Source organism: Hibiscus syriacus, unplaced genomic scaffold (genome assembly GCF_006381635.1).
Source record: "Hibiscus syriacus cultivar Baekdansim isolate YM2019G1 unplaced genomic scaffold, ASM638163v2 tig00111989_pilon, whole genome shotgun sequence".
Taxonomy (NCBI): domain Eukaryota; kingdom Viridiplantae; phylum Streptophyta; class Magnoliopsida; order Malvales; family Malvaceae; genus Hibiscus; species Hibiscus syriacus.
The window spans coordinates 1,190,128-1,206,734 of NW_024063230.1; the positions used below are offsets into that span (position 1 = coordinate 1,190,128).

Here is a 16,607-nt window from a genome sequence, read left to right on the forward strand (position 1 = left end):
GAACTATAATATTCTACATTTGTTCAAATTTTAGTTTTGTCTATCACAGATGTTGGTGCCGATAGGATGTTCCTCGTTCACTCTGTTGGTGTTGATTTTATAGTTAATATACATGATTCAATTGTTGAGCAATTATTGAAAAACATGATTTTGGTATTTTTTTGTTACCAGTTTTCACAACAATTCAAAGATGTTTGTTGAAATTTTTCACTATGTTTGCTCTTTCTACATAGAATACATGAATTAGAAACCTAGTTTTCATGAAAAAAGGTTGGGGGAAAGTAATATAGCTTGATCGTCGTTCTTTCCATTAACCAGACGAAATAATGTTTTCTTACCCAATATGAGTTTTAAATACATCCGGGAGCTAGTAGCTTAACAACTTAACTGCCACAACGAGAATGATAAACGAATAAGAAGATCAGTTGAAGAAAAGAAATTTTTCTAGGGAAAGTTGAGTAGTCGAACGACCTTACTTTCTGTTAACCAGATAAAATGGGATGTTTCTTGCTCAACATGAGTTTTAGATGTAACGGGAAGCTTGAAGCCTAACAATCTTGCTTCAAAAAAAAAGATGGGTGAAAATCAATCTATTAATTACTAAAAATTTTGAGTTATTCAAGTTATATTCTACGATTTGCTTTCAACTTGAAATTTTTTTGAATCGAGTCGAGTTTTGCTCACCCCTAAAAAGAAGAGGAGTATTCTAAATAAGTTTAAGATTCATGCCTATGTTTGATTTAAGCTTTATGTTGGATTGTTTATGTATGCTTACGTGATTGTTTTCTGAATATATTTTAGGGTAAATTATATGTTTAATACATAAATGATCAGTTTTGATAGAAAAACCTTTGTACATAATATTTAGTTTTTGTTTTATTTTAGTACAATCGTTAAAAAATTAACGGCGTGCATTTTTATGGATAAATTACATCATTCATCACTCAATTATCTTCTTATTCCTATTTTGGTACTAAAGTCTAAAAATCTTCAATTTAATTACTCAACTTTCAAATTGCTTCTATTTTAATCATTTTAATTTATTTTATTAATATTTTTTGTGACATGAGAATTTTTATTATTATTTTATCTATATATGATTAAAGATAAAATAAATAAATTTGAAAGTTAGAGTAATTTAAATTAGGGGTAATTTGAAAGTTAAGTAACTAAATTAAAAATTTAAACTTTCCTTACCAAAATAGGAGTTAGAAGACAGTTGAGTAATTGAATGATGTGATTTACCCATAAAAAAGTGTTCTTTAACTACGATATACTAAAATAGAATAAAAAATAAATGTTAGGTATAATTTTAAAAAATTAAAAAATTAATGTATTAAAAAGACTAAAACTAATAGTTTAGGTACTAAATGCATTATTTAATTTACATTTTACTAAAAGATTATGATTTTGATTTGCTTGTGGAAGGATTCGAAGTGGCATGTTAGCCAATTCTGCGTAAATTGGAGTCACCGCCCAAGTCGAGTAATACACGGATTTTTTTTAAAAGAAGGTCCGAAGTCTAATTTTATGTTCACAGTGGCTTCTACAATTCAAGAAATGAAGATTGATTGAATAACGAAAAATCATATATCAAAGTGGAGAAGAAAATAGTGAGATCGTAGATCTCCGTTCTTCTAAATCAGCCGGAGGATAATCATAAAAATGGCAAGGCTAAGCTGAGATTTCCGGTACTTTATCATCCCCGCTGGATTCCTATTCATATATATCCAGGTAAAATCAACAATCCATGCTCCATTTCCCTTTTATTTTTCTCTACTTAATTGAAATTCTAAATTTATGTATATATCAAATCATACGCTTGTTTCGTACCTTTTGTAGATGCGACTTTTCGCCACGCAATCTGAATACGCAGATCCAATGGCTGAACGGTTAGTAAGCTTAACTTTATTGCTACCTTTAGCTCTCAAAAGCTTCTGCGTTTTTTATTAATCCTTACGAAACCTAAGGATCGAATGGCGTCTTTTTCAATTTTTGGCAGGTGGATGCAGAGCACCATTGTACAAGTCAAATGCGACTACTTATTGATCAAATTAGTATGCAACAAGAGCAAATTGTGGCCCTGGAATGTGTGGATTTCCTTCATTTTGATCCTTTATACATTCTTCTTTTCAGTAGACAAGGTTGAAATCGATATTGTTTTTCATGGAATTTAAATCATTCCCTCTTTTCATGCTACAAATTCAGAGGGGAAGAAGCGAAAGGATCAGGAGTGCGCACAATTTAAGGCTCTTGTTAATGATCTCGAAAGTACTTTCTTTTATCTTGCTTGATTGCAATTATATATTTTCTAAGAAGATCCTTCTATGGTTTCTAGGCACATATTAAGGCTTTACTTTGTAGGAACTAGGAAGGGTAGAAACGGATAAGGAAGGAAGAGCTTTTAATCTAATGGTTAGGTTTTATGTACCATTTTTCTACTTTGTAGCTTAACCTTTGGGATTCAAACTTTACCACGATGACCCGTTTCTGTCTTTGTTACCAAGTGAAGCCTTGTGATGTTCAGATCATGTGATCTTCGACAATTGGGATCTATGTAACTTTTCTAATTAGTTTATGCGACCTTTTATGTTTATGGTACAGTTCATTACCATTTTTAAGGTTATTAATGTCATGTCGTCCAACTGAATTTGGATCGATGGCTGGATCTTGATGAAGGCCATTCTGCTCCTCCATCAATGTAGTTTGGCATTGATTTACTTCTTGCTCTGTAATTAGTTTTTGCTAAGAAGCTTTGAAATTCTGAATTGTGCAGTTATTTAATTATTTATTGGGGTTTCATATTTGTATGCACCTGTCTTTCTTTTGTATTATTCCTTCAAAAAAGTTTTTTCTTTCCTTTGGTGCTTCAAATGTTTTATAGCCAGTTGACATCTTTCCTTTTGGTTGTTTCAGAAAAGACCCTTCAAAGAATAATTGATAAAACACAAGTTCGTGAGATGATGAGCATTCTTATACGATATCTCCACAAAGTACCGCATGTAATAGTTGAAACAATCTTTGGGTTGAATGCTTTAGGTACCAGTGGCAGCTGTAGTAAATATGGATTGCAATCGTGCTGATTATCTGGAAAGGACAATTGTGTCTGTCTTAAAGTATGTTTATTTGACCCTTGTTTTTTGATAGCTTATTCTGTTTGACCAGATTGTAGCTAATTTTAACCTGATTTACGATGGCTTAAATCTGCAGGTATCAGAGCTCTGTTACTTCAAAATATCCCCTTTTTATATCTCAGATACTCAAACTTATAATCTTATTCTTTATTAGCAACAAAAAGTTTGTCTATTTGACTTGTTTTAACTTTGTACTTCATGCACAACAGACACTTTATTGTTCTTTTTTGTCATTAAAAGAAGAAATGCTTCTAACTGTGATAGTTTCTTCTCAGGATGGATCAGATCCAAATGCTAAAGCTAAGGCTTTGAGTTTTTTTAATCAGCTAACTTATATGCAGGTAAATTGCTTTTTCTCTGTTCCCTTTTAGTCTCCATTGGAAAAGTTGAATTGGATGAGTCCTCTTCCTTTTTCCTGCCCTATTCATATGATTTGCCTTATCCTTATTTATCAAAACCCATCCAGTGAATGCTTACTTTAGTTTCTTTCAGCATATAGATTATGATCCATTGCAAACAGAAAGACCAGGGGAATTGATCGCATACTACAAGATTGCCCGTAAGGATAGTCTCTCTCATTTTTCAGTGTTGACATTGCTTCTACTGGTTTCTGCTCTTAACGTTTTATCTATTAATGTCACTACAAATGGGCATTGGATGAGTTGTTCTACAAACACAATTTTGACCGAGTAATTATACTTGAAGGTGAAGTTGTCTTCTTTTTTGGATTATTGCTTCAAATTTCTTCTTTTATCATTTCTTACAACAAAAGGAATATTGTACTGACTGAGAATCACTTTTGAAGACAGATGATATGGAAATTGCCCCCGACTTTTTTGATTACTTTGAAGCAGCTGCAGCCCTTCTCGACAAGGATAAGTATGTTACAAGAATGAAATCAGGATCTCCCTCTATTATCTCCCTCTATTTTGATTTAATTTGAGGGTTTGCATTCTCTTTCCTTCTTCACCTTCTTGTTATTAAATCATGTAGGTTAATTATGGCTGTTTCCTCATGGAATGACAATGGGCAAAAGCAGTTTGTGTATGACCCATGTAAGTTTTTTCTCTCAATGGAATTTATTTCAAGGAAAACAATCAAGATTGATGTGTTTTTATATTCAGGATTTGACTGGTTTTCTATAGTTTTTTTTTTCTAGATTCCATGGATTTTAAGGTTCTATGCTATTTCTTAATCCTCCCATGGAGTGCTCACCTTAAAATTTGAGCTGCTGTGACTATGAGGCAGATATTTAATTTTATCCTGGTCTCATTTGGATGTTTGCTCATTACCAGGACCCCCCCTTCTGTCTCTCTCTCTCTCTCTATCCATGTGCAACATGTAGTTCAAGTTTTTTTATGCAGTCTACTTCTGGATAAGCCTTGCACTTTTGATTTTGCATGTTCATGCTTGAACACAATTTTGTTTTTGTTTTTTTTTGAAACGGAAAATTTTGGTGCTTTCTATTTCTTAATTTGCTTTAATTATTCCATGCGGATGCACTTTATCGCTTAGATTTCTTTCCTGGTCTTGGCTGGATGCTTACTAAGTCTACATGGAACGAGCTATCACCAAATTGGCCAAAAGCATATCCGTCTTGATTAAGTATATTGTTATTCATTTATATATTACACTAATGCTCATTAATATAGTTTCTCTATGAAATTTCCTTGACAAAAGTTCACTTATTGGGATGACTTGTTGAGATTAAAAGATAACCACAAAGGTCGACAATTCATTTGTCCAGAAGTGTGCAGAACATAGAACTTTGGCGAACATGTATGTATCACCTTGTCATTTAGAAGATCTTTTGTTTAATTTTTTTGTGTTTACAAATCTTATGAGTATTGTTGGCTTTGATGAGAATGTTTTCTTGATAGATCATCCCACCTGTATGTGTCTTCCTTGTGGATTGGAACTAGGTAGAGGCTAGAGCATGATTGAGGCACACATTCCATTTGTTTTCCGTGGAGAATTTTGTGCTATTATTCTATTGCAAAGCTTCTGCTAGAATGTCACTATACTTGGACGAATATATGTTACTTCTATGGTGTCAGTGTTGGTGTTTATTAGATGAAGAGTTTCCTTCAACTTTTGTGATGGCTTGTTTTCATGCTTAAACAAAATTGAGATTCCCCTTTTACAACTGTGGGCTCACTTTGTGTTTTAAATCTTTGATTTCAATTATTACAAAGCAAATATTAATTTGATGACAAAAAAATGGTCCCTGCCGTTACCTCTCGTCGGTTTTTGCTGATGTGGCATGTTAATTCCGTTAAAACAACACCCCCAGGTTTTCTTCTTCTTCCTTCTTTCTTTCTTCTTTCTTTCTTCTTTCTTCTTCTTCTTCTAAGTTTTAAGATTAAAAAAAATGCTGCAACTATGAGCTGCAACATGATTCATTTGATGACATGGAAACCTTTTCTGATACTGTTTTTACAGAGCGATAGCTCGTAAACCGACATTAAGAGTTAGTGTACGAGCATGTTTAAAGAATCCGGACCTACCTGCTTTCCGGACTTTATGCTTAGTAACTCTCTCATTTTCTCCACATCATAAATCGAACATGCTCGAAGTTCGATTTCCTCTTCCGTGCCAGCACCTATTTCGCTACTAGCCTGAATGGCATTCGCAAGGGTCGAACTATATTTCAGCACACCAAGCTGCTGGAGGACAGCCGGAGCGATATAGTCGGCAAACATAGTGATCGAGCAAATGTCATTGAATTCTCCATATCCTTGGCCCTTGAATGCACCCCACAAGTCAACAACAAAATATATGTGCTCTTTTGTACAAGAATACCTGGTTCCCTTTGTACACCGAGTGTCTCGAAACCCTGCAATATATTCATCGTACACCGGATAAACTCTTCGATTCTTCAGCACGATAAATTTCCATTTAAACATATCCAAGTGTTGTGAAAAAGCCAACCTAAACCACGAATATTAATGAAATCATTCAACTTATTGCAGGGTAGAATAAGCCTGTTAACAAAGCGATACCATCCATACTATCTATTGAATTCGATTACTAAAACAAGAGAAAAACCTGCAGTGATTAGTAAAATATACTACACCTCATGCAACAAACGAACCCGTTCCTCCTCTAAAGGAAGTGGTCGAGGCTGTTTCAATAGCTCGCGCAGTTGAGGACCTGAAAAACAAAGATCAGCTCATCGTTTCCTATCGATATGAAGAGCTAACGAAAGAAGAAGGAAGAAAGAAGGAAGAAGAAGAAGACCCGGGGTGTTGTTTTAACGTAGTTAATTTGCCACGTCAGCAAAAACTGACGGAGGTAACAGCAGGGACCATTTTGAAAACGAACTAAAAGGTCAATGACTGTATTGTAAATTTCAGAAGTTGGGTGACCAAAATACAAACGCCTTAAAAGTTTGAGGATTATTTAATTACTATTGATTATGTAAAAGTGATAAAACAATTAAAAGATTCTTAACCGAGTTAAGATTAATTATCTATACAATAATCATGGCATGACTAAAATTTATTCTCTAACTTGAAGAAAAATGTTACAAATTCATAGGTTAAATATGACACGACTAATACATGATATTACTTTTACATATTATAGAACCTTTATATTTATATATACTATTGATGAATAAAATATTTTCTTCTTAATATTTTACCGAGAATTTATTTCTGTCTGCCACATCCATCAAGTATTATATTATAGTGAAAGCGAGAAGAGCAATCCGAAATTCCATTGGCAGCCTCTCATGGGAAGCAGCATAAAAACCAAGTTATTCCTTTCCTTTCTGCGCGAAAGGTATTACTTTTTTCCATCATAAAGTGTTTCCGTTCATATAAAATGATACTCCCTACAAGTAGTGTGAATAAAAAAAATCGGTTATTTTTCTTTTCTATAAGTTTTTTTTTTACTTTATCTTTGTCCCATTTGCTGCTCAACTTACTGTTTCCAGTGGCATGTGTTTTTTGTATATTAAGGGGCTCTTGCCAATCCTTTTATAGGAAGATTGGTAGTCTCTTTACAGCCACTTCTCCTGAATTCGACCTCCATCCATGTCTTTGCATTGAGCTTGAGGTGAGTACTGGTTCCCTCGTTAATGGGGCATTTATTGAATTATTGCTTTTACACATTTTGCTGTCGAAAAAAATACGAAATTTCGTGTGTTCTCAGTTGAGCTCGTTGCTTTTTGTATGTTATTTTTGGTCTTTAGTCCTCCATGCCTGTAGTTGAACTGGGTTTTCTTTTGAGACTTTCTTTCATAACTAAAATCTTTCAATTGCTTCTTTGTGTGTTATTTTTGTATGTTATTTTTGGTGTTTTGTGATAATTTCTTTCATAAACTAAGATCTTTTAATTGCTTTCTGGTTTCTTTTCCTTTTGTGTGTTTGTGTTTTGGTTTGCCTTGGAATTGAATCATTCTCTTCACTCCCTGTGGATGATATGGTTTTTTCTGGTTAGCTCTGTTAGGCTGTTAATCTGATTCTGGTATTGCTCGAGTTTGATTGTTGATTAATAGACTAATCTGAGTATTTCATTCATTTATTTCCTATTTGGTGCTTGAAGATATATGGTGAGTGGTGAGATATGCCATTCATTGCCACCATGAACCTGGTTTTGCTGCTCCCAACTTTCAGTATCTTCATTGGAGTGTTCTCAGAAGAGGTTTCACAGCCTGGTACCGTGAATGTTGGAGCTATATTATCATTAAATACTATTAACGGGAAAGTCGCAAGGGCCGCGATGAAGGCCGCCGAGGATGATATTAACTCCAATCCAAGTGTTCTCGGTGGAAGGAAATTGTCTATAGCACTGCATGATTCTAACTTCAGCTCATTTCTTGGCATTATTGGAGGTATACTAATTGTTATTGTCTTTTAGTCTCTTGTCTTTTAATTCTATATATTTTCGGTTAATTTCATTCATGTTCCATCAGTAGAACTCTATGTTTACATAGGATAGATGGAAGTACTTATGATGAATCATTACGAATATTTCACCTCATCGTGCAGGAGTATATTCATGGGGAAATAACAATTCTCATGATTTGAGTTTCTTTGCTATTCACAGTATTGCAGTTCATGGAGACTGATACCATAGCGATAATTGGTCCACAAAGTGCTGTGATGGCTCATATTCTATCAAACCTTGCAAATGAACTCCAGGTTCCTCTATTGTCATTCACGGCTCTAGATCCCAGCCTGACACCTCTACAGTATCCTTTCTTTGTTCAAACAGCACCTAATGATGAATTCCAGATGGCCGCCATTTCTGAGATGGTTAGCTATTTCAGTTGGAGTGAAGTTATTGCTGTTTTCAGTGATGATGATCAAGGAAGAAACGGTGTAATCACATTAGGTGATAAACTTGCAGAGAGGCGTTGCAGAATTGCCTATAAAGCTGCACTTCCACCAGACTCGATGGCCAAAAGACGTGATGTTTCCAGGGAACTAGAAAAGATTCAAATGATGGAGTCTCGAATTATAGTTCTTCACACTGACTCGAAGACGGGTCTCTTGGACTTTGAAGTGGCCAAGAGCCTTGGAATGATGCGGAAAGGATATGTTTGGATAGCTTCTTCTTGGTTGTCCACTGTTCTAGATTCCACTTCCCCGCTTAAACCTGAGATAACAAACTCAATCCAAGGAGCACTTACACTTCGCCCTCATACACCTGATTCTAAAAGGAAAAGAGACTTTCTGTCACGTTGGAACCGGCTGAGTAACGGTACTATTGGGTTTAACTCTTACGGTCTATATGCCTACGACACTGTTTGGATCATAGCTCATGCAGTAAGGTTGCTATTCGATCAGGGTGGCACAATTTCATTTTCCAATGATACAAGATTAAATGGTTATACTGGGAGCGGTCTATATCTTTCTGCATTGAATATATTTGATGGAGGGAATCTGTTGCTTAAGAACATACTGGAGACAAATATGACTGGTCTGACAGGGCATGTCCAGTTTAATCAAGAAAGATCCCTGATAAATCCTTCCTATGACATTATAAATGCAGTTGGAACTGGGCATCGACTAGTTGGATACTGGTCTAACCACACCGGTTTGTCCATTGTGCCACCAAAGACACTTTATACAAAAAAACCTAACCGTTCGAGTTCAAACCAACATTTAGGCAGTGTGGTATGGCCTGGGGAAGAAACAGAAAATCCCCGTGGCTGGGTTTTTCCTAATAATGGAAGAGCATTAAGGATTGGAATCCCGAGGCGAGTTAGTTACCGAGACTTTGTCTTGTTGGCCAATGGTACCAATAAAGTGCAAGGATATTGCATAGATGTGTTCCTTGCTGCAATCAAATTGCTTCCGTATGGTCTTCCCTATAGGTTTATTCCATTTGGAGATGGACATAAGAACCCGAGTTATTACAAGCTTGTCAGTAAAATCAAGTCCGGTGTGAGTATATTATTAGGAAAATGCAACTTTTTTCTTAAATGATAAAGCGATAGATATTACATTTTCTGTAGATTCTAACTGTGTTTCTTTAGGTTTTTGATGGCGTGGTGGGTGATGTTGCCATTGTGACAAACCGAACAAAAATAGTCGATTTCACTCTGCCGTATATAGAATCAGATCTGGTTGTTGTAGCTCCAGCTAAAAAGATAAGTTCGAGTGCTTGGTCCTTCGCAGGGCCATTTACTCCATTGATGTGGGCTGTCACAGCCGCATTTTTCCTCATTGTGGGATTAGTTGTGTGGATCCTTGAGCATAGAAGAAATGATGAATTCCGGGGACCCCCTAACGAGCAACTTGTGTGGTGAGTACATAAACAGACGGCATTCATCTTTCTATGGATATATATAGCATTCATAACTGAAGAGAAAACTCAAAATTTAACATCTGTAGAATGTTGTAATCATCTGTATCATGGATTTTTGTTTTGCTACACGGAACATGCAGCGCATGATCGAATCATCTATGCATTCCTGCTGATTGCGAGAAATAGTCTGTTCTAATTCAGAAGATAGACGGTTAAAGGACGATTCTGTTTTCTATCTCTTTCCATTTGATCAATAACATATTCATTGTCTTTCTGATCACTTACCTGCACTTCTTCGTTTTTCCCATTGCAGGTTCAGCTTCTCTACAATGTTTTTTTCCCATTGCAAGTTCTTTCCATTTTTGACAATCTCACTTGTTTTTAATGAAGACTTTAGAACTTGGAATCACCTATTATACCAACTCTGGAGCTTTCGAAATTTTCACGAGAAAATGTAGTGAGCACACTTGGACGCCTTGTATTGATCATCTGGCTTTTCGTCGTTCTGATAATCAACTCAAGCTATACAGCAAGCTTGACATCATTCCACATGGTGCAACAGTTATCGTCACCCATCAAAGGAATTGAAACCTTAATAAGCAGCAATGAACGAATAGGCTTCCAAGTCGGATCTTTTGCTGAAGGATATCTAAGAGAGGAACTGAATATTCCAAAATCAAGACTCGTTCCACTTGGCTCACCGGAAGAGTATGCCCTCGCCCTTGAGAAGAGAAGGGTAGCTGCACTAATCGATGAGCGACCATATGTGGACCTCTTCCTGTTGGATCACTGTGAATTCTCGGTTAGAGGCCAGGAGTTCACGAAAGGCGGATGGGGATTTGTGAGTTCTCTTATGTCTATTTTCTTAAACATAGTGTTAAAAGCAGAGGCGAATCCAGGGGTTGCAGGGGCCATGGCAACCTAAATTGGTAACATTGTTAAGAGATCCCTCTAAATATTATTAATTTATAAGTTAGTACATGGTGCGATTGCATTTTGACCCTCTAAAATGATGAAATGGTGGTTTAATCCTTCTTAAAGTTAAAAGTCAGTACTGTGGTTCAAAGTAATTTTCAAAATGTGCATGCACTCAATGCAGCATAATGTCATGGCAGAACATTCAATTAAATATAAAGTTTGGTTTAGAGTTTAGAGTTTAGGGTATGGGGTTTAGGGTTCATTGAATGATATTCAACTAGAGTCCTGCTTGAGCTATAAAAATGCACAATCCAACTAATTATGGTGTCTGTGATCTTCAACACCCCGTTTTGATTATGTTACATTCAGAAAAAATATTACATGTGGTTTTTATTTTTCTATTTGATTTGGGCTTTTCCTAGAGACTCTTTAATAGCAATTGACATGTCAACTGCCATTCTTACTCTATCCGAGAACGGTGAGCTTCAGAGGATTCGTGACAGATGGCTGTCGAAACGTGCTTGTAGTTCGGACAGTACCGAAGATGATATCGAACAGCTCGACTTAAAAAGCTTCTGGGGTCTATTCCTTATATGTGGTATTGCGTGTATGCTTGCTCTCCTTGTCTACTTTTGGTTGATGTTTCGCCAGTTCAGCCGGCAGCGTACTGAGGAACTTGATACCACCAGCCCTGCTAGCTTCCGTTCAGCTCGTCTTCAAACATTTCTTTCATTCGTTGATGAGAAAGTAGAGAGATCCAAAAGCAGCTCGAAAAGAAAACGCGAGAGTATGTCTCAAAATGGATATCATATAGATGATGAATCAACACGAAGATCAGTGAGGATGGAGAGGAGCATTTCCCATGAAAAGCAGAATGGTGATACTTGAGTTGCTAAAGATGTGTTCAGTTCCAACTGTGTAGTACTCTCAACATCTCCATCTCCATCTCCATCTCCATCTCCATCTCCATCTCCATCTCCATCCTTGGGTCAAAAAGGAATCGGCTTTTGCCTGTTTCGGTTGAAAATTTTCCTCCTTTTCGCTGGTCTATCAGTCTCCCGTGGTTTCTGCTGAATTCAATCAGGTATACAAAGGCATTAACTTACAAATGTAGCATATTGATTAATAATTCTTAAGAGAGTGCAAAAGTTATGTTTTTCAGCTCATATAAACATTTCAGACTTCAGGGTGTATAAAATTGATTACTGCAGTTATTTGTTCAGAGTTCTACCGAATGCGATTGGCCATATGGACTTCTCTATACCGAGCTCGGTGTTTCTTCTTGGAGTATGTCTCAAGTTGTGTCCAAAAGACAATTTCATTATTTTAATAGATAATAAATATAAAAAATATTTTTATAATAAATATAAAATAAAAATGTTACTTTTAATGTTGAAGCAATAATAGAAGATGAATCAATTGAAATTGAAATTGAAAAAAAATAATTATTGCTTTATAATGGTCGAATAATATTTGGTGATTAAGTTTATTTAGTAAATTTTTTATGAAATAAGAATTTTTTTTTGCAATTAAATTTGATTTTTAGAAATAAAGAGTATGTTTTAATTTTTAGAATTATAAGAGTCGATTATTTTAAAGAGATGTTATTGAAATCTATGCTGTAAGGTTGAGTTTTGAGGTTTGATATTGAAAATGTAATAATAAAATGCTCTACTTTTTCATTAATGAGTGTCACATATTTAAAGATACAAAGGTTACTGGAACCTTCAATTCCATGCAGCCCATGTAGTTACATCAATCTTATAAAGACGGTTACTCCCTTAACAGCTCACCGCCCGGCTCATAGCTCAATAATTAACATTCACTCTACTTTCAACACCATCAATAGTGACATTCAAGTTGTGACGAAAGAGCGAAAATAGGCGCGAAAAAAGGGTTTAGGAAACCCATCAGTTTTTTGGTGTCGAGCATGAACATAATTAATAGACATCTCCAATACTAACATTTTCCCGAATGAAGTAAAGATCTAACTCGACAATCTTTGATTGAGAAGGAAAATTTGGATTAGCGCTTAATGCTATAGCGCTAATGTTATCGCTCCGTACAATATGTGTATTAGTGCAAGACAACCTCATGTCTACAAGAAGCGAAAGAATTTAAGTAACATCATATACGACATCGATTATACCATAATATTCAGTCTCGGTGGTTGACCGATATATCAATCTTTGATGTTTAGAAGCCCAAGAAATAAGATTCCCTCCAAGAAATACACAAAATCTAGATATCATCAACATTACTAGTCCAATCAACATTAGTAAAGGCTTCCAAATTAAATTTCTTACTATTCTTGCGAAAAGTCAACCCAAAGTCAAGAGTGTCATTTAGGTAATGTAAGATATGTTTAATAGCTACCCAATGTTGCTCACAAGGCGCACTCATGTACTGAATAACTTTATTGATACTAAAAGCAATGTCAGGTCTAGTGTGATTCAAATAAAGTACTCCACCAACACTCCTATATAAGTAAACATCATCAAAAGGTCTCCCTCCAATCTTATTAAGTTTAGATACGCCGCCATAGGGGTAGGGATAGAGTGAGCACCTTGCATACAAGTTTTCTCAAGTAACTCAAGAATAAATTTCTTTTGAGTTAATACAAGAGTGTGATCATCTCATTGAACTTCCAACCCCAAGAAAAAAATTAATTCTTCCAAATCTTTTAGAGAGAACTCACGGCCTAATTGAGTGACAACATTCTCTACTTCACTATCATTTTGTCCAGTCACTGATAATATCATCAACATACACATAAACATAAACTGAAGAAGCATGCGAATGAACAAGGAAACATAAACTTGTGTTCGTTGAAAGCCAATCTGAATAAGGAAAGCATGTAGCCTAGCATACCAGCTTTGTGGAGCTTGCTTAAGGTCATACAATGCCTTTTCAAGTTTACAGACCAACCTCGAACCATCAAAGGCATACTGCTTAAATCCTGGAGGTTGAACCATGAACACCTCCTCATGGAGTTCCCATTAAGAAATACGTTATTGACAACGACCTGGCGATGCTTCCATTCTTCCATGACAATATAACCTTTATCGTGGTTGGCTTGATAACCAGGCTAAAGATGTCACAAAAGTTGTGACCACATATTTGAGCAAACCCTTTGTCACTAATGGAGCTTTATATTTGACCACCAATCCATCGGTATTTTTCTTGACCTGAAACAACCATTACATTCTATGGCAGTCCTATTTTGAGGTAAAAATACCAACCTCCATGTTCCATTACTGATTAAAGCATCATACTCGACCATAACAATCACTTTCCACACAAGAAAGAAAATCGAAACGAGTTCATCACCATCGATCAAAGCTTGAACAGAACGCTTTGGGTTTGAAGATCCTAGTTTTGCTTCTTGTTACCATGTAATGAGTATTATTTTTCACAGGGGAAATATTACTAGAAGCATTACCAGCCACCACTACATTCGTGTCACTCAATGAATTAATAAGAGCAAATTGATCAGGACTAGCGTGCAGACCATGACTTTGTTCAATCGCCACGAAGCCAGAGAAACATCAGTTTGCGAGCCCTCTTTATTCAAGGAACTTCCAGATGTAGACAAACTACTATTAGCACCAAGAGGCTCTGTGTTAACCTCATTGAAACAAGGCTGAGATAAACATGAGCACCATAATTGTTTTTCCAGAGAGATACACCATGCACCATGTCAATGCTAGCCCTCGGCAAAGAATTTTTTTTGGAAGAGTCAGCCGAGGCAGGAACTTGTTCTGCAAAAGGAAACACACTTTCATTAAATTTCACTTGTCGTACAATATATATACGTCTTGTGGGTGCCAAACACAAGCAACCTTCATGTTGCACACTATAGCCAAGAAAAATGCAAGCTTGTAATATTTAAACAAATGTAGACATGCGAAACATTGGCAACCAAGCACACGTAAATGCTCATAACTAGGACATTTCCCAAATAATTTAGCAAATGGAGTGGTATTACGAAGAACTTTCGTAGGCAATCTATTGATCAAATAAATAGTCATAATGACTGCATAGGACCAACTCTCTTAGAAAATAAGAGAGATAAATTAACTGAAGTAATCAACTCTCTTGTTACAGGAAAGATAGGACCTAATAGATTAGGAGGAATATGTGCATTACCTGATCATCCAACAGACAACTGTCCACTGATTCAAGATGACACGTCAACTCAAGTTAATGCAGTAGGGAACTTTCTCGGACCTCCCCAAAGGGCTTATAATCCCTACATCAATACTTACAACCCAGGATGGAGGGATCATCCAAATTTTAGTTACACTAAAAACTCAAGGCCAAATCAAGCTTATTAATTAAGGCCACCACCACCACCCCAACAGCTACAAAAGTCATCGTTAGAATCAATCTTTGAAAGATTAGCTCTTTCCCAGTAAAAGTTCCAGATTCGTACTGAAGCCCACTTCCAAGAGATGGACAAACAGATAAGCCAACTGACTCAGACCGTAGGACGCTTGGAATCACAGGGTAAACTTCCGTCTCAAACCGAGGTAAATCCAAGGGAAAATGTCAGCGCTATCACTCTTCAGAGTTGTACAGTGGTCGCACCACCTGTTCCAGAACATAAAGCAATCCAAAAAGGAAAGAAGATTGTTGACTCATGATCCCAGAAAAATAAAGACGAAGTATAAACGGATCCAACGCCATCTCCCAATGAAGTACCACCATATTTTTTCATCAAGGTTAGTAAAAAGGGATAAACAAGCTGAGGAAAAGGAAATATTAGATGTATTTTGGAAGGTGGAAATCAATATACCTCTCATTGAGGTTATTCGAAAGGTTCCAAGATATGTCCATTTTTGAAAGACCTTTGTACAACAAAGAGAAAACTTACCAGGATCGAGAAGGTAATTCTGGGAGAACATGGTGGGTGTCGAATCCAACAAATAATAATACTTGCTTTTAGAAATATAAATTGTAGTAGTGATAAGCAAGGTCGAATCCACAAGGATTGGGTAGACTTATTTTAATGAAAATTAAAGCAAATAAAGGGGGTTTTGAAATTGAGAAAAAATCAAAAGAAAAAGCAATGATAATTAACCAAAAATTTAGAGGAATTAATATTAAACAAATATCCAACTAAAGGAATTAATATTAAGCATTGATAACCAATTCACTCCTGTTTCTTTCAGAGGACCAATATTTAGAGATACGTAAATAGAAAGAGGCATAATATTTATTGAGGCTCCTACATCTAACATTGTTATCTCAATCCTAACATTATCGAGTTTACAAGGGATAGTAAACATATCTGAAATCTTTGCACTTGAGGGGTATTTTTTCTAGAGGACAGCTGAAACATTCTCCCTCATACTTTCCTTTTCATTACCCTTGAGCTTTCTCTTATTGGTGCACAATTCCTTAAGAAATTTAACATATCGAGGTACTTGTTTAATTGCATCAAGTAAAGGAATATTTACCTCGATCTTGCAAAATATCTCAAGAATTTCTTTCTCTTGTGCTTTTTTCTTGAACTTAGCGAATCTAGTGGGAAAAGGAGGATTTATGATCAATTCCTTCGGTTGTTCGCTTTTGAGTCCTTTGGGTTGGTCTTTTTGAGTCTGGGGAAAACAACTTCCTTTTCAGTTTCTTCCTCTAAGGCTCTCCCATATGCCAATGGACTAGGTTCCTTCAACTCCTTCCCACTTCTCAATATGATTGCACTAACATTTTGCTTTGGATTAACAATGGTTTATGAAGGTATCTTACCTTGGGATTTTAACCGACTCACGGAGGATTCCAATTGACTCA

General features: G+C 35.9%; 2 protein-coding genes and 1 pseudogene across 2 annotated transcripts; 2 read left to right on the plus strand and 1 right to left on the minus strand.

Moving 5' to 3' along the window:
* Positions 1 to 2,006: 2,006 nt before the first annotated feature.
* Positions 2,007 to 5,223, plus strand: LOC120173830 (alpha-1,3-mannosyl-glycoprotein 2-beta-N-acetylglucosaminyltransferase-like). Its single transcript, XM_039180897.1, has 10 exons — positions 2,007 to 2,090; positions 2,209 to 2,271; positions 2,917 to 3,116; positions 3,211 to 3,475; positions 3,627 to 3,693; positions 3,771 to 3,839; positions 3,944 to 4,013; positions 4,128 to 4,189; positions 4,650 to 4,913; positions 5,015 to 5,223. Exons 3-9 carry the CDS (start codon positions 3,064 to 3,066, stop codon positions 4,733 to 4,735), a joined length of 672 nt encoding a protein of 223 aa, XP_039036828.1. The 5' UTR covers positions 2,007 to 2,090; positions 2,209 to 2,271; positions 2,917 to 3,063; the 3' UTR covers positions 4,736 to 4,913; positions 5,015 to 5,223.
* Positions 5,224 to 5,574: 351 nt separating this feature from the next.
* On the minus strand, positions 5,575 to 6,445 carry LOC120173853 (annotated as a pseudogene).
* A 1,237-nt stretch (positions 6,446 to 7,682) lies between these two features.
* On the plus strand, positions 7,683 to 11,951 carry LOC120173819 (glutamate receptor 3.2-like). The gene is made up of 6 exons (XM_039180888.1): positions 7,683 to 7,974; positions 8,190 to 9,532; positions 9,625 to 9,893; positions 10,210 to 10,240; positions 10,342 to 10,737; positions 11,226 to 11,951. Exons 1-6 carry the CDS (start codon positions 7,707 to 7,709, stop codon positions 11,700 to 11,702), a joined length of 2,784 nt encoding a protein of 927 aa, XP_039036819.1. The 5' UTR covers positions 7,683 to 7,706; the 3' UTR covers positions 11,703 to 11,951.
* The last annotated feature ends 4,656 nt before the right edge of the window (positions 11,952 to 16,607 follow it).